The sequence below is a fragment of the Hemicordylus capensis genome, chromosome 1, assembly GCF_027244095.1.
Source record: "Hemicordylus capensis ecotype Gifberg chromosome 1, rHemCap1.1.pri, whole genome shotgun sequence".
NCBI classification, from domain to species: Eukaryota; Metazoa; Chordata; class Lepidosauria; order Squamata; family Cordylidae; genus Hemicordylus; species Hemicordylus capensis.
The window spans coordinates 202,176,877-202,198,982 of NC_069657.1; the positions used below are offsets into that span (position 1 = coordinate 202,176,877).

Sequence of the window (22,106 nt, forward strand, 5' to 3'; positions counted from 1 at the left end):
AAACTACAGAGTTATGTTACTAACCCTCAAAATCTGGAACTGGCAGCCCATGGGTCAAATATAGGCCAAGAACAAAAGCAGTGTGGTATCTCACTTCTTCATCTATTCCTTCCTTCATCACCTCCTCAGTATGTCCATTCAGCATATGTGTTTACTTCTGGTATATTATGTCAAATAAAAGCTTTCACAGTATAACTTTCCTACCTTTTCCCATTCTTCTTTCCCTTCTTCTTTATATTCAACAATATAACCTGTGACTTTAGAGCCACCATCTTTTACTGGTGGAATCCATTCAAGGTCGACTGATGATTTTGTCCAGTCAGTAACTTTTGGAGTTGGAGGACCAGGTGGAGCTGAAAAATATTATCATACCATTTTGACATAAGACTATATTTGCCTTTTTAATTTGAAATTTTCACTTTAAACCCCCCCCGAACTATTTACCTATTGGGTCTCTTGCAGTTACTGGATCAGATGGCAAGCTTGGTGGGCCAGCACCAGCAGCATTAATAGCATACACACGGAATTGATAATCTGAACCTTCAATAAGGCCAGTTGCTTTGAAAGAAACACCCAATGTCATAGGTTTAATGGGATCACGGTTAATCCTTGTCCATCTTTTTCCAGTTGTCTCTTTGCGCTCCAGCCAATAACCCGTCACAGGGGAGCCTCCATCATATTCTGGTTCCTCCCAGTTAACAGTCATCGAGTCATGTGTGACGCTGCTGACTGTTGGCTTGTCACAAATTCCAGGGACAGCTAGGAAAAATGTACAAAAAGTGTAAGGCAAAGCACATAAAACTAGATTTATTGTTGCTCATTTATATACAGAGATGCACCTAGGTAATTTTGGAGCTGGACCTAAAGGCTTTTGGAGGCCCCCTCATCTCCTGCAAATGAAGCATCATCATGCTCGGCTGGGTGAACACACCACCCAGGACAGACTAAAGAGGATTTGGGGGCCCCAGGGGCTGTGGAGGCCTGGACTTCAGCCCAGAAGTCCAGGGGCAAGAGTGCCTCTGTTTATATATTATATTCTTACATACCGTGCTCACTCTTTCACTATAGCCATAACATGTAGCCCAATCGTATCACTTACTGCAAACGTACATGAAGAAAATTGTGCCATAAGAGATTCTGTGGCACTCTGTAAAGTAAGTAGGGCAAGGCTGTTCATCTCTGCCCTAAACCTCCCTCCTATTAAATTCCTACATTTCTGTCAGTGCATGTTGTTCCCTTCTTTTTAGGTTTCTGTGCTAATAGCCATGGCTAGCCCACGATGCCAAAATGTCTCCTTTGCAGCACTCCTGAACCACCTGCCAGCATTTCTTGTATGTTGCAATAGCAGGACCAATGGCTGCTCCTGCCCCAGTACAGGACAGGGTTAGATCCATGGGTTCAAGCAAAGGGGGAGAGTTTCCCTCCTGCCAGTGCTGTGGGATTATGCAGGGCTGTCCCTAGGGGGGCACGGGACTGGGGTGAAATCAGAATGTGTGGGGCCCTTCATGTATATTACTACTATTACTCTATTATTACTAGTAGACTATTAATAATAGTACAGACTATTATTATACTATGACTACTACTGATAGATTGATTAAGTGCCATCAAGTCGGTCTCGCCTCTTAGCGATGACATTACTACTACTACTACAACTACTACTACACATATATACATATACACTTTTTCATATTGCTAATGCCTACTTAAACAATACGATCAGTAAAAGCATATCTGCGCTGCTAATATGCCTTGTGTGCATGATGTATAACTCACATTATTATTATTATTATTATTATTTATTTATTTATTATAAATTACATATTTATATGTCGCTTTTCAATGAAGAAAATAGTTCTGAAAAAGGTTTGCAAAGCAATTGGAAAAAGAAGATGGCTCCCATTCTGCAAGGGGCTCATGATCTAAAAAGAAGCATCGGGGAGACCCCAGAAACAGCCACTGGGAGTGATGCGTTCTCCCCACTGCTAAATCTAAGAAGGCCACAATTTTTTAAAAGCTCCCTCTTTGTCCAGTTAGCACAGGATTCCAGTTATTAAAATGTATTGTGCATTTGTATAATCTGTGTCCTATAAGATAGGAAGGAGCGTGCAGAATTCCATATGTGGAATGCCTTCTGTAGCTCGGTGTTATTTAGGTATCCTTTCTCTTACTTATGGTTGCTGTTCAAGTCCAAACAATTGCTCTCGCGTGCCTCCTCCCAGCCCACTCCCCCTCCGAGCTGGAGCTGCCTGCAGCTGCTTGGCTCCAGTGGAAGGGAAAGATAGAGCCAGCCCTAACCACCTCTGGCTGCCTCTCCACTCTGTGACAAAGTGGAGAAAACAGCCAAAGGTGATGGGGGCTGGGGAGAGAATGCGGATGCATCATTTGCTTCCTCTGAGTGATTGGCAGCTGCTCTCTGGGCTCTGCTCCAGCTGTGAGAAAAGCAGCTGTGGCACCTTCGGTTGAGGAAGTGAGAGCACAGGGCAGGCTGCTTGGCCAGTGCACCGAGTGCAGGGCTTGTCCAAGTGCAGGGCTAGGGGCGATCACCCTGGCTGCCCCGCCCAAAGGACGGCCCTGGGATTGTTTTTGATTGCATGCAATCCTATGGATGTTTCCTCAGAAGAAAGTCCCACCATGTTCAGGGGGACTTACTCTCAGAAAAGTATTCTTAGGAATGCTACCTTAAGACATTTGGGCCATATAACCGCTTTGAGATTATTTTAATAAAAAGCAGTATAAAATCGAACAAAGAAACGAGCAAATGAATATAGAGTGGAGGCCAAAAATTTAATTTTAACTTGCAGCAAAAATTTAATTTTAACTAAGTTAAACCAACTCTTTACATTCTGCTTTGCTATGGCTGCTACCCACCTGCCATGGAACATAAGAGCAAGTGACATCTGAAACAATTATATACTTACTGAAAAGATTTCTTGCTGTTTCAGGTTCACTATCTAGAGGCTCTCCAACGCCATATTTATTCTGTGCCATAATGCGGAAGATGTATTCATGCCCTTCTAGCAGCTTGGGTACAGTGAAGATACATTCCTTAGGTTCATTGGTAACATGGACCCAAGTTCTTCTATTTGCTTCCCTTTTTTCAATAACATAGTTTGTAATCTTAGAGCCACCATCATCTTTAGGAGGAAGCCAAGAAAGTGTCATTTGATCAGCTGAAATAGATTCAAATTTAATGGGTCCTTCTGGAGGTCCAGGACGGCCTGAAAAATACATTTTATAAAATATTAATTGAAGTCCAAATAGAACATTACATAAAACATAATAATTTGAGTTGTCAAAGCAAAAAAGAGACACAGACTATTTATTTACCTAGAACATTCAGTCTCATCTCTTTTGCATCTGATCCAAAGTTATTGACAGCTGTTATAGTGTACAAGCCTGTATCCTTTCTGCGAGACTGCTGTATCAGTAAGGTGCAAGAATCTTCACCCACAATCTTATTGACATGTTGGTCATATAACACTGGCAATTTGTCATCAGGTTTCTTTGGAGGAGCTTTAACCCAAGTCAATGTAGGGAAAGGCACACCCTTTATTTTGGCCACAATGTTAATATCTGTTCCTTCTTCTGCCTCCATGAATTCCTTGAGTTCAATAGATGGAGGGCCTACAAAGAAACACAATTAAAAATTATTGTGCCAGTACAAAACACTTAGAAGTCAAAATGCTTTGAACTGAATTTTGAAGAGCAATAACTAATAATGTTTTTAGCACTTACATGTCTGATCTCTGACAATGATCGGCCCAACAGTTGGTGATGGTCTGCTTGGACCTGCTTCATTTACTGCTTTAACTCTGAATTCATATTCCCCACCTTCTTTAAGGTCTTCAACTGTAAACTTTGTTTCTTCAACATCACGTCTATTGCATTGTCGCCAGGTTTCCTTTCCTTCACCTGTACGATCCCAGCTCAAGCACTCAATATTATAATGTGTCACAGGAGCACCACCGTCATTCTTTGGAGGCTTCCATGTCAAGCTTACTGTGTTCTTCGTTACAAGACCAATCTTAAGTTTAATAGGTGGATCAGGAGGATCTTAAAAAGAAAGCAAATGAGAGTAAGTAGTGCTCTACCTTATAATGTTGTAACAACAACAACAACAACAACAAACATTATTTGTTAGCCACTCAATAAAAATTGTTCTCTTGGCAGCTTACAACACAGCATTAAAACATGAAATAAAAACACATAACACATTAAATCATAACAGACCAAAAAGGGGGGGGGGAGAAAATGCAATACAAAGCAATTTGAAAACTCTTTTAAAATCAGTTCAAAATCAAATTTAAAAATCAAAATTTAAAAGGCCTGAATAAACAAAAAGGTCTTTACCTGGCATCTAATAGAACAAAGTGATGAAGCCAGGCAAACCTCACTGGGGAGGCTATTCCATAAAGGGGGTGCAACCACCAAAAAGGCCCACTCTCTAGTAGCCACCCACTTCACCTTGTTTGGCAGGGGCACTTGGAGGAGGACCTCCAAAGACAATATTAAGGTCTGGGTTGGAACATATGGGGCAAAGTGCTCAGGTAACCTGGTCCCAAGCCATTTAGAACTTTAAAGGTTAAAATTAGTAATTAGTAAAAGCAATTCTTCCACTTTGATTTAACTTACGGATTGGATCTCTTGCTGTGGTCCTTTGAATTGTATCTGCTGGGGGTCCAACACCAAAGCGGTTTTCTGCACGTACACGGAAGAAATACTGTTGTCCTGCTATGAGATCAGGAACGACAAAGGATGTGCCACCGCAATCTGCATTGACTTTAGTCCAGGCCCTCCCTTCAACAGTTCTTTTCTCAATAATGTAGTTTTTTATTCTGTCTCCACCATCATTGTCTGGCATTTTCCATGAAAGTTTACAGTTGCATCTTGTTACATCACTAACTTTCAAATCTTTGGGTGGCCCTGGAACATCTGTTAATTGTAACAGAAGAATTATAACAATGGAAGAATTATACAATTATCTTAAATTGCAGTATTAGCAAAATAGTGCAAAATTAAGGTGCATAGGGCTTACCGAGGACATTGACTCTGACATTTACAGTTTTCTGTCCTGCTTTATTCTTTGCTGTAATACTGTATTTGCCAGAATGACCTCTGTTGCATTCAGGGATAGTAATGGCTGAAGTGGTATCCGTTGCTTCCACCTGCATGACAAAAATAAAAGTAAACTTAGATATAAGAATTAAAATTAACTTGAAAATGAACTTTTAAAAGTGAATTCAGAATATGAACTATCTGTTACCGTAGCATCTTCAGGTATATTATGTCCATCCTTTAAAGAAAGAAGACAAAGTAAATATGGCTTATTTAAAGACATTTAGTTAGAGATTTGAAAGTCTTGTTTGTTTTTAACCAACCTTTGCGGTTTTCTTTGCTTCTCCTTCAAATTCCCAAGTTGTTTTGGGAACTGGACGTCCCTTAATAATTGCTGGAATTTTGATAGTTGTACCAGTACGACAAGAGAGGAAGTCTTGTGCTCCAATATCAAGAAATATTTCTGGTTCCTCTGCAAGATATAAATAGCATAATTAAAATATGGGTATCTATCATGTGACTCCTTTACACTGTGTACTGTTCTCATGAACATATACCCCTATATATCTGAATAGCACTTGAAACAGTGCTATTTGTTCCCTGGCCGAGTGTTCACTGGATTTATTTGTCTTCCTACAAAATAAGTTTCATTTTCTGTGTTTTGAATGACTGCCTCCTTATCCTTTTCCATTTCCCTTTTATTTTTATTTGTGATCACAAGATTTCCAAATCAGTTCATAATCGTATAGCATTTACTCAGTGATCAAAGATTCCAGATATCAACAGTTTCTTCTTAAATCTTTACATAATGATCTAGTCCTCTTCCTCCATTTTTCTTATTCAATGGATATATTATCATATAGATCCATGAAGTTATCCTGTTCAAAATTGTTGGGATCTCCCTTGCACCCATAATATACTCTGGTGAATTATGATTGCTTTATACTATATAACTCTAATATGCTGGGCAGCAATTTCTACATTTCGGTTTTCACTTTTATCCGTGTGTGTGTGTGTGTGTGTGTGTGTAAAGAAGAGAGGAGAGCTGGTCTTGTGGTAGCAAGCATGACTTGTCCCCTTAGCTAAGCAGGGTTTGCCCTGGTTGCATATGAAAGGGAGACTAGAAGGGTGAGCACTGTAAGATATTTCTCTCAGGGGATGGAGCTGCTCTGGGAAGAGCAGAAGGTTCCAAGATCCCTCCCTGGCAGCATTTCCAAGACAGGGCTGAGAGAGATTCCTGCCTGCAACCTTGGAGAAGCCACTTCCAGTCTGTGAAGACAATACTGATCTAGATACACCAATGGTCTGACTCAGTATATGGCAGCTTCCTAGGTTCCTAATATTTCCAAGAATCCTTACCTTGAATTTCCTTGCATGGTATTTCTCCAGTTGCAAGACTTGGCTCAGATTCTCCAGCAGCGTTTACAGCCTTTACTCTAAACCTGTATTTCCTGAGCTCTTTCAGATTAGGTACGACACATTCACAGGTAGGGAACAGCTTGTCCGGTTCATTCACACTCTTCCAATCTGAAGTACCTTCTTCTTGCATTTCAACAATATATCCTTTAATAGGGCTGCCACCATCTTTTTGTGGAGGTTTCCATGCAAGAGACATAGTTGACTTGGTTTTGTCCTTGATATCTGGGCATGATGGTGCTCCAGGAGGAACTGTTGTTGAGAAAATGCAAAATGTTCTGACATTTGGACTATGCATCCAATATCTTGTTTCAAAATCCCATCTAATGCATACATGGAACTATAGCACCCCTCACCCCCCCTACACTGAAGTGAATTAAAAACCTAAAGATTGTGCATTTTATATTATAGTCTGCGTCCTTGGTTATCTATCACTTAACTTTTATATATAAATAAAAGTATATAACTTTTATAAACCGGTACTTACAGATTGGATCTGCTGCTTCGTAAAGATCTGATGGTTCACTGGGAGGACCGATTCCAGCCATATTTATGGCCATAGCTCTGAACTGATATTTAACACCTTCAATCAAACGCAGTACATTGAATTCCAGACCTTTCACTGCTGGTTTTGTTACTGGAGCTCTGCTGACACGCGACCAATAGACACCTCCTTCTTCCTTCTTCTCCAGCCAATAGCCTGTAATTGGAGCTCCACCATTGTCCAGAGGAGGTGTCCATGTTACTAGCATTGTTGATCTAGTGGCCTCTTTAACCTTTGGTTTTCCAGGTGGTCCAGGGAGACCATAAGGATCCTTAATGACCACTTTCTCTGAAAGACATTCATCACTTGTTCCATACCTGTTCACGGCCCTAACTCTAAATTGATACTGACCGTTTGTTGTAAGTTTATAGACCTGAAAATGAAAATAAACATGAATTACTATTTTAAAATAATCTATTTCAAATTTAAACTCAGAAATTATGTCCAAGATTTTAAACATAACACACCAAATAAATAGCCATATCAGAAAGATAATTTCCCTGTTAATATATTTTAACATTATTTTGCACTCATAGTCAGAATGGTTAGAGAGACTTCTTCTGGATGGAGTGAGAAATCTAACTCCTAGTAATTGTGAACATGGGACTGAGTTAAAATAGTTGTTCTGGGTTAAATAAACCAATGGGTCTGAACTTTTGTAAATAATCTCAGCTGAATCTTTCTGGTTTAGATAACCAAATAAATATATATATTCTCCAGTGGTAATACAGGAGCAGTTTTCTGACTACACAATTAATATACAGTTTTAAGACTGAAAGAGGGAATCATGAGTACAACTCTTAATATCTGGAGGAAATGAAAACCATGTTATTCTTGATTATACATAATTGCTTCCTTTGTCTTGCAAGTAAGGAACAGGGGCGTAGCCACCATTGGGCGACTGGGTTCAAAGAACCTGGGCCACTGCCCCTCAGACATCAGATGGTTTAGCTCCCGAATGGAGCTGCGCAGCCCTGTTCAGGAGTTCAATGGCCAGCATTGTGTTCGCAAAATGGACAGGAGCAGCTCTCCCTGCCTTAAAGGCCAGGAGAGTTGCTTCTGGCCACACTCTGAACGCAGCGCTGGCCCTGATCTAGCTCCCGAACAGGGTTGCGTGGCCCCGTTCGGGAGTTAAATGGCCAGCGCTGTGTTCACCCCCAAACTCACTCTTTCTTTTTTCTTTTCTTTTTTTTAATGCTTGCTGACCAAGTGTCAGGAAAGAGTGTTTGACAGCTCGGTCTGGTCTGAATTACAATTGTGAGCACTGGGGAAGTGGGGGAGGGGTTGTGGCAGATTGGTGAAATTCTGTGGAGGGAGTCCAGACGAGGAGGGGGAGGGAGAAATCCTGAGTTAAATGCAAGCATATGCAAGATGTGGGTCTTGCTATGCTTTCAAGTTCGGCTTTGTCTTAATGAAGCCTGGTCACCATAGGAACCTAGGCTTTACATACGCAGATGTTTTTGGAAGCTTAACAATGGAGAATACAGGTTCTGATGTAACCTAAGCCCTTTGTGTCTGCATTTTTCTTTATGACAGAGAGAAAACAATGATTTCTACTTTAAACTTCCCTGCCTCTTAAATGGTCTGGGGTGGGGAGAGGGGGAACATGAGGTGATGAAGGCAGTCACAAAGACAAGTTCATTATAAAAATCAGCAAAGATTTGGGACAGATTCAACAGTTTCGGGTTAAGCATTCTGTTGTTTTGACTAGTCAATTTTGTGGAAGGCCACCAACTGTCAAACAATGTTTTAAAAGTAATAATGAAGGGAGGTGTCTCACGCCTCCTCCTCTGGGATGTGATTGGTGGGAGGAAAAAACCCGGAGCAAGCTGTGGGAGCGCACATAGAGAAAGATGTGGAGATGAGCTGAGGAAATGCAAATGGTCCACTTAATACGGCTAATTAAACAGCTCCAAATCTGCTGTGATAACCTGCTGCATGAAGCCATCACATGTTTCTAGTGGGGTGGGGCAATTTCTCCCTGCCTTCACCCTGTATCCTGGTGTGATGCTTAAGGGACTTGCAATACTGACACATTTGCAACAATTGCTACTGATTGTCCACAGTTACCAATTGTGGGTCACAGCCAACTTCCAGCTTTCCAGCAAGACCATGATACTGAATGTGTGCAAGCATTTTTTTTCTGTATAATTTTTTTTTTGTTGTATAATTTTTTCTGCATTTTTTCCTGTATAAAATAATGGCAAATGAAAATTTCATTTACTTTGGATTTAAAGGGAAGGCAGACATGTACACAGAAATAGCTATTGGAAATCTGGCAGATAGACATAAACCCAGGTAATTTGATATGCAAGCATTTTTCCTTTGAAGAGAATGTGTTTTAATTATGAAATTAATATGGAAATATTACCCCAAATCGTCTATCCACCACAGTGCTGGATACTTCCTCCCATTCAGATTTCTTCCTGCTTGCATCACGCTTCTCGATAATATAGTGAGTAATCTCACTGCCACCATTATCAAGTGGGGCATCCCATGTCAAACAGCAAGATTCGGCTTTAATGTCAGAAACGGTAAGGTTTCTTGGTGGAGAAGGGCGATCTAAATCAAACCAATTTCAATACATCATGTTAACACAGAAATAAAGAAAACTTATATCATTTAAGCAACAAGTCATATACTTACCAAATACTTCAACATGAACATTGCGGTATGCTGTGCCAAGGCGATTGGAAGCTGAAACTGTATAAGTGCCTTTGTCATTCCTGACTACTGCAGGCAAACTGAGTTCAGTTTTTGCCTCAGTTCTAGATACTTCCTTTTTGGTGATCTTAAGTGCATCCGATGTTTTATCAATAACAACCTCATTTTTGGACCACTCAATCTTTGGCATTGGAAGACCTGTCACATCTGCTGGAATGTTGACTGGCTGCCCAGCCATTACTTTGAAAGTATCTCCCCTGACAGACAGACGTAATGTCACGGTGGGAGGTTCTGAAAAAGAAAATTACAATTACAGTTGTAATTACAATGCAGCTGTTAAAACACAGTAAACCCCAATTTTTCACATGCATAGGTAAATTATATATCTTTCCATTAAAGACTCACCTTCATCATCCTGTATCACTACATTAAGAGGCAGTGATGGCTCACTTTCTCCAATTTCATTGACTGCCTTAACTCGGAATTCATACATGTGCAGTTCAGCAAGATTTTCAACAAGAAGTGATGTCTTTGGACAGAGTCTTTTATTGACTCTTTCAAATTCATTTGAGTCATGTCTTCTCTTGTCTACAATATAACCAATGATGGGGCTGCCACCATCATTACGGGGAGGCTTCCAGTCAAGTGTGATGGACGATTTTGTTCTCTCTGTGTACATGAACCTTTCAGGTGATGTTGGAGGACCTGTGTGATAGGACAGTCACAGCGACGAGTTTAATTCACACAGATATTTATTGACAGTGTGCTTTTATGACATATTTATGGTTGTGCAGCAGTTGCCCTGGTGAATAAGGCATTACTTAAATTGTGATTTCATTTACATAGATTCATGTTACCCTATCTAAGATGTGCAGTATATGTAACAAGATGTTTATTATGGAGTGTGGAGGGGGCTACATTCAGAATGCATTCATAAGCGCATCATGAATTACCAAAGGATGGCAAAACGGGGGTGGGGGGATTAGTGGGTGCATCTTTTTGTAAATGAAGAGCAGCTACTAAAAACCTTTTTGTGGATAACCTTTCATGTAATATTTTACTCATGAGAATGCTTTTGGGAAGATTCCTATGTAGAAATATGCATTGGGAATGTTACATATTCAGTCCTTATCACAGAACATTCTCTATATGCATCCCTCCATGATTATCATTTAAAAACAAACAAACTCCAGTGGAGATTATTGTCAGAACTACAAGCCCTCATATGTATCAGCATTTCTTTTGCTGTTGAGTGAGTAGCGATTGGTGCAAACCAGTGTTCCCTCTAAGGTGTACACATGTCCATGCACTCACAAGTTTTTTGATGTCTACTCAGTTAATTTTAGATCCTGCTCAGGTTGAATCAGGAAGGCCCCACCCTGAATGCACATGCGCACACACTGCCTTGATACTGGTGCCCAGAACAAAACTCATTTCGCACACAAAATTAGAGAGAACACTGGTGCAAAGGTCTTCTTTTGCTGTATGAACAGGGGCAGGACATTGTATATTAATCAGTGCTTGAAAAGCGTATCATAACAACATGCCATACCTCTTTGAGAAGCATAGTTTTGTATTAGTTGAGAATGCCTCTATTTGCATACTAGCTTGAAATCTCCATTGTCAGAATCTCAAAATTGAATCTATTGATCTGGTTATTGATCTGATGCACTCCCTATAGCTATTTGAGTTTATGCTGTTGTGGCCTTATGTTATAATATATCTAACACAACTTATTATTTAAATGCTTTGAATGTTTTCCAGGTTATAAGGATAAATTAGTTGGTCCTGTATACTATTCCTTGACACTTCAGTTCTTTATTGTGCAAACTCCAAAAATGTTAATGAACAGATACCTCAAGGAACAGATACAAAGTAATATGGGTATTTTCTTGCTCTTTTGGCCTGTGGCACTTGTGTTGAACCTGCTAGACCAGAGTCTCTTATTTAGACTAAGCCTGCTACTTAAAACTGTTTCTACCATCTGAAGGCTGGCTGGCAGACATCAAGCATACTGAAAAAGCATTCCTGACTCTTGAAAATCTTCTGTCAAGAAACAGACTTATGCACAGAGTTAAACTATGAGAAAGATAAACTTAGTTTTTCATTTCAAATAGCTACAGTGATTATATAAGGATAGAAAGAAGTATTTTTGTAATGTCTTTAAATCTAAAATTACATGAAAAAAATATTTTAACATCAATGCAATGTTTAATATCAACACAACAGCTTTACCTTTAGGGTCAACAGCAACGATAGGTCCCAGTTCAACAGGAGGACCACAGCCAAACTTGTTCTTGGCAAATACACGGAACTTGTATTCTTGGCCTTCAACAAGACCTGTAATGTCACACTTAGATCTGTCTGTGTCTACAGCAAGTCTCCATGTATGCATTTTGGCATCTTTCCTTTCTACAAGGAAGCCGATGATCTCGCTTCCACCATCATCCTTGGGATCATCCCAGTTAAGCAGACACATCTTTCTATTCACCACTACAGGATGCAGGTCAGTAACTGGTCCAGGAACATCTGAAAAGAAAGACATGAAATATAATTAAAGAGTACACATATTTTTATTTTCCCATTCATTCTATGTAGTGTTCATTTCTTACCAAATATTTCTGCCCTTGTTGCAGCAAATTTAGAGCCACTGTCATTGGTTGCAGTAATCATATATCTTCCATGGTCTTTTCTGAGTGCGTTCTTGATAATCAGCTCAGATGAGGTGCCGACATTTTCAATCACAACCCGCTCTTTATCAATTTCTGCATCTTCTAAAGTCCATACAATTGAAGGCGTAGGCCGTCCAGTAACAACAGCAGGAAGTCTAAGGGTTTGACCTGCCATTATCTGAACTCCTGCTTTGACAGAAACATCTAGTTCAACAGTAGGAGGCTCTGTGTACAAAAAAAATAGAGATAATGTATGAGTTTATTATCTCATGAGCGACTTCACATTAGGTTTCATTTTAACTTTATATAATCACATTACCTTGAGGTTCTGCAACAGTTACAGGTTCTGTTTCTCCAGGAGGTCCTTCCCCAGCAATATTAACAGCAGTAACACGAAGTTTGTAATCTGCACCTTCTCTAATTCCTTTAACTATATAGCTTCGAACCTTAATAGATTTCTCTGTGCAACGTGACCATTCATTTGAGCCCACAAACTGCTTGTAAACAAAGTAACCAATGATGTCGCCACCTCCATTGTATAGTGGAGGATCCCATTCCAGGTCAATGGTTGTTGCACTTGTATCAATAATTCTTGGAATAGGTGGACCAGGTGGCACTAAAGAAAGAAAATACAGAAATCAATATTAATATCAATAGACTTTTCAAACTACCCTTTTCAAAGTCAACATTACCCATTGAACAACTTACATATTGCATCTTGTGCAATTTTAGGATCTGACGGGGGACTGAATTTGCCAGGGCCAGCTGCATTTTCAGCACAAACTCTGAAAAGATAAGTAAGTCCTTCCAAAAGCCCTTCAACCCTAGTTTCCAGGGCATTCACACGATCTTTATTCACACGAGCCCAGTGAGTTCCATTAATTTCACGTTTTTCAATCCAGTATCCCAAAATGGGGCTCCCATTGTCTTTAGGCTCATTCCATTTAACTAACATACTATTGCAGCTAGGTTCCTCTACTATCGGTTTATCAGGTGCATCGGGAGGAGCTATAAAAAAAGAAATATGCATATTTTAGTGGATCATACCAAATTATATAGACTTGAAATTTAATTTGATAGAGAAAGCACATGCATCATTACCTAGGGAGCTAAATTTGAAGCAGTTCTAATCCTCCTCTACCATATCTTTACTTTGAGGTTACACTTGCAGTATGTAGCCTAATATTATTCATGCTTACAGCAAGTCCCTCTGGTTTAGTGGGAAATACTTCCAGGACAATGTACATATTTTCAGCTTGCAAGATACGTGAAGTAGACTAGGAATACAGCACAGAGGGAAGGGCTGAACAACCAGTGCCATTGTTTTAATCCAGTTTGGAGTCCCTTCTGTGTAGTAACATGTAGCTTGGCCTTCAAACATTTACTAGTGAAAACTATGCTGACTTCAGTGCACCCCATGAAAATACCTACCCTTGTAATGTCATTACTATACAGATCTGCCTGCTTACAACTGGCATAGAGTGGAAGTGGGACATGTGAATTATGGACATTGAATGAGGAAAGAAAAAGTGTGGGTAATTCACAGTTCTTCTTTTCCTGCTTCATATAATTGTATTTCATTTCACTGTACGGGTAATTTGCCTTTGTCAGTGAAGATTTTTCCAGCTCAGTATACCCATTTATGAAGGGCATAATGTTTATTCTTTGAAGGTTTTAAATTTGTAATTGCGGTTTACATTTTTTAATTCCTATAATCTCTTAATGTTTTAAATTTTTAATAGTTGTTTAATAGATAGTTTTATTCTGTTTCTATTGTGTTTATTTTTATGAACCACCTAGAGCCTTTGAAGTCAGTTGGTATATTAATTAATTAATTAATTAATTAATTAATTAGAATAATAATACCCATCTACTACAGATACACAGCTATCTCATCAAAACAAACTAGAAGATAATAGAACATATATGTTTGATGTGACACGGTTAACAGGCTTTGGCTGACCTAGCCATTTTTGTTTTGAACAGTTTGCATTCAGATTTAATAAGCAAGGGATGCAATTCAGTAATCTCTGTCCACAAGAGAATTCTGGACTGAATTAAAGTTTTAAAAATAAAGTACTGTATAAGACTAATATTCAGCATGCATTGCCTTTTAAAAAATGTACATGATTAGACAGTACAATACTTACAAAATGGATCTTTAGCTACAACAGGTTTTGAAGTACATGGAGGTCCAGGTCCTACTCTGTTTTCCGCTTTCACACGGAAGAGGTATTCCTTTCCTTCAATTAGTTTGAGCACATTATATTTGCAATGCCTAAGTGTTGAGGTGACAGTAACCCATCCTATTTCAGCTTTTGTGTTGTCTTTCTTTTCCAAGATATAGTTCAATATTTCACTTCCACCATCGTCAAGAGGAGGATCCCACTTGCAAATAATGGAATTTCTTCGAACTTCTTCAAAAACAAAGTTTACTGGAGGCCCAGGTGTATCTGTTTTTAAAATAAAAATCATGAGCACCACTTTGCACATACATATCACTTACCTTGTAGAAAGAACGTAACAAACACTGGCTGACATCTGGACTAACACTGTGCTTGAGCAAACATGTCGTGTTAATGCAAGAATGTTGTTCTAGCTACTTCGGCTAAGTCAGAAGATCAAGCTGCCGCATGCTAGCTTGGGCTTAAGGCTGCCCCAAAATAGATACCTACATCTTGTTCTACTATCCTTGCTGCACAAATGCATTGCTTGTGCAAGCAAACTGAGTGCACAAAAGATGTGCACAACTTTAAATATCCATGCAGTTTTACAGCCTTCTTATGTGAACACAACTTTATTTGTTGTGCTAGTGCAGCCTTACTCTGGGTGTCAGCCACTATGTATGTGGACCTACCTAACACATTGACTTCACAGGAAGCTTTTGCAACTCCATGGTCGTTTTCAACTCGGATAGTAAAGATGCCATGGTCTGCTCTGATTGAGTCCCGCACAGCCAGCAGTGACTCTCCTTGTCTGCTGTTGTCAATGTTCAAACGCTCTGGCAGGGACAAGTGGAAAGGCTCATCTTCTTCAACTTCATCCTTCTTCTTCCTAGTAACCTTGGTAACTCTCTTCTTTATTTCTTCTGGTCTAATAACATCATCATTCCTTAACCAAGTTATAGTTGGATAAGGTGACCCAGAAATACGTGCTTCAAGTGGAATCTCAGAACCTTGCTTCACCTCAAGGCCAGCCTGAAGACTAGTGGCAAGGGAGACCTTTGGAGCCTCTGTAATAATAAACATATAGTTTTAGTTTACATTTCAAATCACAGAGCAAAGCAGAATGTTCACACTTATTAAAAAATAGTCAGCAGGAAAAAAGTAGGTGAAACATACCAATAGGATCCACTGCCTTCACCAGAGGAGTGGTATTAGAAGGTTCACTGACACCTGCAGCATTTTCTGCACGGACACGGAATTGGTATTGCTGGCCTTCTTCAAGACCTTTTACAGTGTAAGTCAAAACAGGAACCAAAAAGTCATTGCATCTCTCCCACTTCTCTCCTCCCTTAGGTAACTTTTCCAAAACATAGCCCATAATTTTGGTTCCTCCATCATACAGGGGTGGCTTCCAGGTAAGAGTTACTGATTTTGATGTTGGATTGTGAACCTCAAGATCAACAGGTGGATCTGGACGCTCTATATTTTGAAATTTAAAAATAAAATGCATCAATAGAAGGCACAAAGGAACTATTAAATTTTTTAGTCTGTGCAACTATCCAATGACAAAAACTTACGCTTTGGATCTTCTGCAATCACTGGATTTCTCATTTCAAGGTATTCACCGCCTCCAATTTTATTGACAGCTTTAACACGGAAGTAATATTCACCGTTTGGTATAAGATCCTTTACATTCCATGTCAGTTTGTTCTCACCAGACATCACTGGTATGTATGTTCTCCTACCAGCTTCTCTTCGTTCCAGAACATAATGTAATATGGGTGTGTTGCCATCAAATTCTGGAGGCTCCCAAGTAACTTTGCATGAGTTTTTAGTAATTTCACTTGCCTTAATACCTTTGCATGGTCCAGGCAGTCCTATTTGAATAATAATATTACACACATAGCATTTAGTAAAGAAAATACCTGGAAAACTGAATTAACAGAAATATAATACAGTGGTCCCTCTACTTACGAAATTAATCCGTTCCGAATGCACATTTGTAAGTCGAAAAGTTCGTAAGTCGAAAAGCGGTTTCCCATAGGAATGCATTGGGAACGGATTAATGCGTTCCGGAGCCTAGAAAAAAGACCCAGACCCCCAGTAAGGCTTGCAAACTGCACAGGAACATTTCTTTTCAAGAATAAACAGGCCGTAAACAGGCAGGCAAGTCAAGGAAACCGCATGTAAAATTCGTAAGTCGAGGAAACCCCATCTAAAAATTTGTAAGTCGAAAAAACCGGATCTAAAACTGGATCTAAAACTGCCGTTTGTAACTCGAAAAATACTTATGTCAAGTAGTTCGTAAGTCGAGGGACCACTGTATTTGAAAGTACATCACAGGTGTGCACAAAACATGACCAATAAACATATTGGTGATGAGTCATACTTATAAAATTAAGAGTCCTCAAACTGTCTCATAGTAGTAATTTACCTAATCAGATTATTACTTTCCTTCCTTTACCCACCACCATAACTGGACTAGGACTGGGGAGACCCGAGTTCAAATCCCCATTCAGCCTTAATACTAAGGCTGAATGGGGATACATTCCATTCCGAAGTATTGTATGTATATATGTGTATAGACTTGGGGTAAAGTTTAGAATGCTTGCGTCAACCATCAGTTGTCCCTGTATGTCCCTACAACTGTACCCAATTTAGTTCATATTAGTACAGGCATTGCGAAGTTCACACACACACACACACACACTCTGCTTGGTGATATTATAACCTTTCGAAAGTAGGCTAATGAAGTAGAAATTAAAGATTTGGATGAAATATCTTATTTGGGGATACAAATAAAAAGGTGAGATGATGGAAGTTTTGCACTCAAACAGAGGCAAAAGATAATAGACTTAATTGAGTGTCTTGGTTTAACAGAGACAAATGAGATGAGTATTCCAATGGAAGTGGGTTTCTTAAAGGAGACAGAATCCAATGAATTTCTGGAAAGCAACGAAAACTACAGAATTGGAAAGCTACTGTTCATTACAACTGTGTTACGTCCTGATACTTCAGCAGCGGTTGGAATATTGTGTAGGAAAATAAATTTACTGACAAACAAGGACTGGATTGCACTTAAAAGAATTGCACAGTATTTAAAGGGCAGAGCAGATCTGGAATTAGTACTGCCAGATTGTGAGCAACCCAAGTTAGTAGGATACATTGATGCCAGTTGGGCTGAAAATAGAGATGACAGGAAGTCAGCTAGTGGCAATGTATTTTTCTATGGAGGAGGAGAAATCTCATGGTTAAGCAAGAAACAATCTATTGTAACTTTATCTTCAACTGACGTATGGGTATGCAATTTGATTTGAGATTGTATCAATTTGGGTCAAACTGGGGGCAATTTGCATATTCTATCTTGAATCAAATCACCCTCAAAACAGAGAGCCCAATTTGGGGTCAAAGTGAATCACTCCTGATTCAACCCAAATTGATTTGGGTGATTTGAACAGGCCTCAAAATGGCACTTTCCCCCAGGGAGAGCTGGTCTACCAGTTGGGGTTAGCAGGTAGACCAGTCCTCCATGCCAAGTCCAGAGCAGAGGGCTGGGCTACCTGCCGACCCCAAATGGTAGACCGGGTCTCCTGGGGGGGGGGGAAACCCACAATTTCCCAGCAAAATTGGCCTCACAATGGCACTCAAATTACCCAAATTGGTTTGGGTGATTCATTGAGAGCTGCTCTTGATGAATCAATTCAATGGTTCTGCAATTTGACTTGACATGGAATCGAATCACAGAATTTGATTTGTGCACACCCCTAAAGCTGAAAATATATCCATGGCACAAACTTGTCAAGTGGTTATTTGGTTGCATCAACTTCTAGAAGATTTTGGAGTAGTTGCATTGAAGCCTACTCTAATGTATGAAGGGAAATAAAGTTGCATTATTCTGTCACAAAGTGAGGTTAAACAGAGAAGTAAACATATTGTGAAATATCATTTTGTAAGAGAATTATAAGAGAAAAATATTATTGATATAAAATATTGTGCTTCAGAAGAAATGGTTGCAGACATACTGACAAAACCATTAACCAGAGAACAGTTTCAAAATCTGTGGATGGCAATTGGGCTTATAAATTAAGGAATAAGACAATAAGGGGAACGTTTGGATATGTGTTTATATACATTGTCTTTGTTCTTGCCACAATGTATTGTATGTATATCTGTCTATAGGCTTGTGGTAGTGTTCAGAATGTTCATGTCAATCATCAGTTATCTTTAACTGATAAACTTATCTTTATAACTTTAAGTTTCTGAGGTCTTAACGTGTAGATGGTCAGAAAGAAACTGAGCAACTGACGCCTAACTGCCAGTATAGGTACTGCACAGCTCGTGCAGAGGCAGTTAGAAGGCGTCGCGAGGAACTAATCAATATTACCCGAAGTGTCCTGCGCAGGCGCAGAACCCATTTGTATGAATGTTGAGGCAGATCACCTGTTACAGGTAAGCAACCTGTTTTTCTGTAGACTAATTGGTCAGTTTATATTTCTTACTGGACACATGAGACTGTTATTTTTCTGTTAGGATGATCTTTCACTCAGAGTAGGACTGTTGTTTATAATTTGGTAATAGTTAAGTAATACATCTTAGTAACTTTGTTCAATAAACTTAACAAGTCTCAGTTTCTAATCTGTTACATTCCAGTACAATATCTGGGTATGGAGATATCAGCATGGGCTTATGTTTCATATATGTATCAAAGATCTGAGTTCTGAGCATCTGGCTACATGTTCACCACTATTAATCTAATTAGCATCTTTGCTAAAACAAGAAAACTTACCTATAACTTTTACATTAACTGAACCAGTTGTTGAACCCAATTTATTCTCCAAGGTGATAGTGTAAACACCAGCATCAGGATGGACAGCACTTGTTATTTCCAGCAAGGCAGAGGCATAGTCGCTCTTCACTGTTGTTCTGTCATCTATTTTAAGCTCCTTCCCATTTTTATGCCATGAAATGGATGGAGATGGAACAGCTCGGAAGGGCACAGGGATACTTAATTTTTCACCAACCACCACCACAAGGTCTGTAGTCTTTAGATCAACAGTCGGATTACCTGTTTAAAAATAAATAAATAAAAATAATTTCAGTTAGTGTGTCAAAGTAATTTTACAATCATCATTTACTTTATGAGTGCTTTGAAAATAAATATATTTACAATCTGGATCTTTGGCGACAACATTTTCTGATATGTCTGACGGATCACTGGCTCCTATAGCATTGACAGCTCTGACCCTCAGAACATATTCCTTATCAGGGACAATGCCTTCTTCTGCTTTGTACTTCAAGTCTTTAACTGGCCGAGAATTTATTCTCATCCATTTTTCAGTTCCTGCTTCACAGAGTTCAATATTGTATCCAATTATGGGACTGCCACCATTTCTCTCTGGCGGTTTCCATGCAATTGAAATGTGCTTTCTGCTTGCATCGGTCACGTGTAACTCCAGGGGAGGTGAGGGAGGGCCTACCAAAGTGGAAAAGAAATGTGTTATTATTTATAACATGGTCTGGAATAACATGTTGTCCACACATTCCATTCATTATAATTTACATCTACTCACTTGTTGGATCTTCAATTGCCAGGATGTCAGTTGGCTCACTTGGATGGCCACAGCCAGCCTCATTTTCAGCACGGACCTGGAACTGCACCTCTGTGCCTTCAATGACATCAGTTACTCTGAAATTGCAGTCAGGTCCCGGTGTCTTGCCAGCTTTCACCCAGCGTGTGCCCAGTTTCTCTTTCTTTTCAATAACATATCTGCAAAGAAGAGATGTTAGAAGGTGACAAGATCATTATGTTTGAATTGATAAACTCAGGTTGTCAAGAGCTGCTGCAGCCCCGGGAGTGTGCAGCAGCCCTACCTCTAATCTTGGCCACAATATGTTGACACAGGTCATGACATGCAAACCCGCCAATCTTGGCATCTCTTGCTAGTGGTTTAGCCACTATGGAGTGGTGGAGGGAGAGCGAAGGTAAAAATTTCTTACCGTAGAATTGGTCTGCCACCATCATTCTTGGGTGGTTCCCATTTAAGGTCGACATGCCTCTTTGTGACTTCAACTGGTGTAAGTGCATATGGTGCTCCAGGGGTAGCTAAAAATAAAATATTTATATTAAGAAACTGAAATCTAAAAACTATGGACTAGTTTGTTGAAATCAGATCTGGGTCACATAGACTGAAAACTTACTGAAGGTGTCTCTAGCAAGAACTGAGTCCTCAGTTTCACAATAGTCACTCTGCCCTACAGCATTTTCTGCAGCCACACGGAACACATACAGAGAGCCTTCTGTCAATGGTGTCACTGTATATTTGGTGTCCTTTACTGTGGTGTCAACCGTTTGCCAGCCTTTCCGCCGAACATCCCTCTTTTCAACAATGTAGTTTGTAATAGGAGAGCCCCCATCTCGTTCAGGAACTGTCCATTTAAGGTCTGCAGTGTTTTTAGTGACATTAATGACCTCAGGCCATCGAGGTGGTGAAGGAGGATCTGTTTAAAAAAAAGGAAGGGAAAATAGCGATATTAAACTTGCACGGATTATGTAGACGTTTGATAAGACACCATTGGGAGTCCTTAAAACCATGGGTTAAAGGGTAAAAGGAAGCAAAAATATGTTTTAATGATTCTGTTGCATCCTAAACGTACTGGCCAACATCCTAGTGCTGCTCACATGTCGCCAAAGGAAGCATGTGTGCAGTGGATACGTTTCCACTTCAGCAGCATGCGCGAGCAACTTTTGCCAATCTTCCCTTCTCCAAGAAGAACTCTGTGCTATACACAAATATGTCCTTGAGGGCTGAAGTGCTCCTGAAGCAGGAATGTAGCTGCTGCATGTGTGTGCTTCCATTGACTGCATGCATACAGCATTAGTCCATTTTTAACAAAGTGCTACTTACTCAGTCTTTCTTTGCAGAGCACAGGATCACTGGGCTCACTAGGTTCACTCTCTCCAGCTTTGTTCACAGCTCTGATTCGGAAGGAGTATTCCTGCTTCTCCATAAGTCCTTTGAGGAAGTGTTCAGTCATGGGAATACCTTCAGCCACTCTTACCCACTCCTCTGTACCGCTCTTTAACAACTCAATAACATATGACTCGATCTTGGCACCACCATCATGTTCTGGCTTTGTCCAGTTCAGGAAACATGAAGTCTTGGCAACATCTTTCACAGTTGGCTTCCCAGGAGGCCATGGGGGATCTAGAAATACATTGATAATTTTAGATTTGAAATCCCAACATCATAATGTCAACTAAGTTATAAAATTCATCTATGGAAAACATATTTGTACCAATGGGATCCTTCACTAAGACTGGATCTGTCGCCTTGCTTGGTTTTCCTGGTCCAGCAAGATTTTCTGCCAAGACACGGAACTTGTACTTCTTTTTGTTTGTAAGGCCTTTTACCCTAAAAATGATGATGCAAATACTATTTAATGCTAAAATTAAACATTTGTATCAACGCAAGTGCATATCATTAGCTAATAACCTTCATTTGCTAATATCCTCCCCAACTGCAAAATTAAATCTATTTGTATTGTGTAGGCCACCTATGTACTGTCATCCACTGTCACCCCTATCCA

General features: G+C 39.7%; 1 protein-coding gene across 50 annotated transcripts in view; it reads right to left on the reverse strand.

The window, feature by feature from the left end:
- The window catches only part of TTN (titin), a 323,095-nt gene that overhangs the window by 72,311 nt on the left and 228,678 nt on the right, over window positions 1-22,106 (reverse strand). For all 50 annotated transcript variants that reach the window (XM_053268886.1, XM_053268842.1, XM_053268718.1 and 47 more), the window contains 29 exons: window positions 21,816-21,931; window positions 21,425-21,724; window positions 20,718-21,017; window positions 20,517-20,622; window positions 20,090-20,286; window positions 19,687-19,992; window positions 19,306-19,584; window positions 16,097-16,396; window positions 15,696-15,998; window positions 15,212-15,586; window positions 14,505-14,807; window positions 13,063-13,362; window positions 12,674-12,970; window positions 12,295-12,579; window positions 11,918-12,211; window positions 10,088-10,387; window positions 9,665-9,973; window positions 9,390-9,580; window positions 6,962-7,391; window positions 6,418-6,726; window positions 5,382-5,530; window positions 5,267-5,296; window positions 5,039-5,168; window positions 4,636-4,935; window positions 3,739-4,056; window positions 3,331-3,627; window positions 2,922-3,221; window positions 445-759; window positions 205-353 (listed from right to left, as the gene is read on the reverse strand). In XM_053268886.1, the coding sequence (XP_053124861.1) occupies window positions 205-353; window positions 445-759; window positions 2,922-3,221; window positions 3,331-3,627; window positions 3,739-4,056; window positions 4,636-4,935; window positions 5,039-5,168; window positions 5,267-5,296; window positions 5,382-5,530; window positions 6,418-6,726; window positions 6,962-7,391; window positions 9,390-9,580; window positions 9,665-9,973; window positions 10,088-10,387; window positions 11,918-12,211; window positions 12,295-12,579; window positions 12,674-12,970; window positions 13,063-13,362; window positions 14,505-14,807; window positions 15,212-15,586; window positions 15,696-15,998; window positions 16,097-16,396; window positions 19,306-19,584; window positions 19,687-19,992; window positions 20,090-20,286; window positions 20,517-20,622; window positions 20,718-21,017; window positions 21,425-21,724; window positions 21,816-21,931 (7,588 nt within the window). The remainder of the gene's footprint in view (window positions 1-204; window positions 354-444; window positions 760-2,921; window positions 3,222-3,330; window positions 3,628-3,738; window positions 4,057-4,635; window positions 4,936-5,038; window positions 5,169-5,266; window positions 5,297-5,381; window positions 5,531-6,417; window positions 6,727-6,961; window positions 7,392-9,389; window positions 9,581-9,664; window positions 9,974-10,087; window positions 10,388-11,917; window positions 12,212-12,294; window positions 12,580-12,673; window positions 12,971-13,062; window positions 13,363-14,504; window positions 14,808-15,211; window positions 15,587-15,695; window positions 15,999-16,096; window positions 16,397-19,305; window positions 19,585-19,686; window positions 19,993-20,089; window positions 20,287-20,516; window positions 20,623-20,717; window positions 21,018-21,424; window positions 21,725-21,815; window positions 21,932-22,106) is intronic.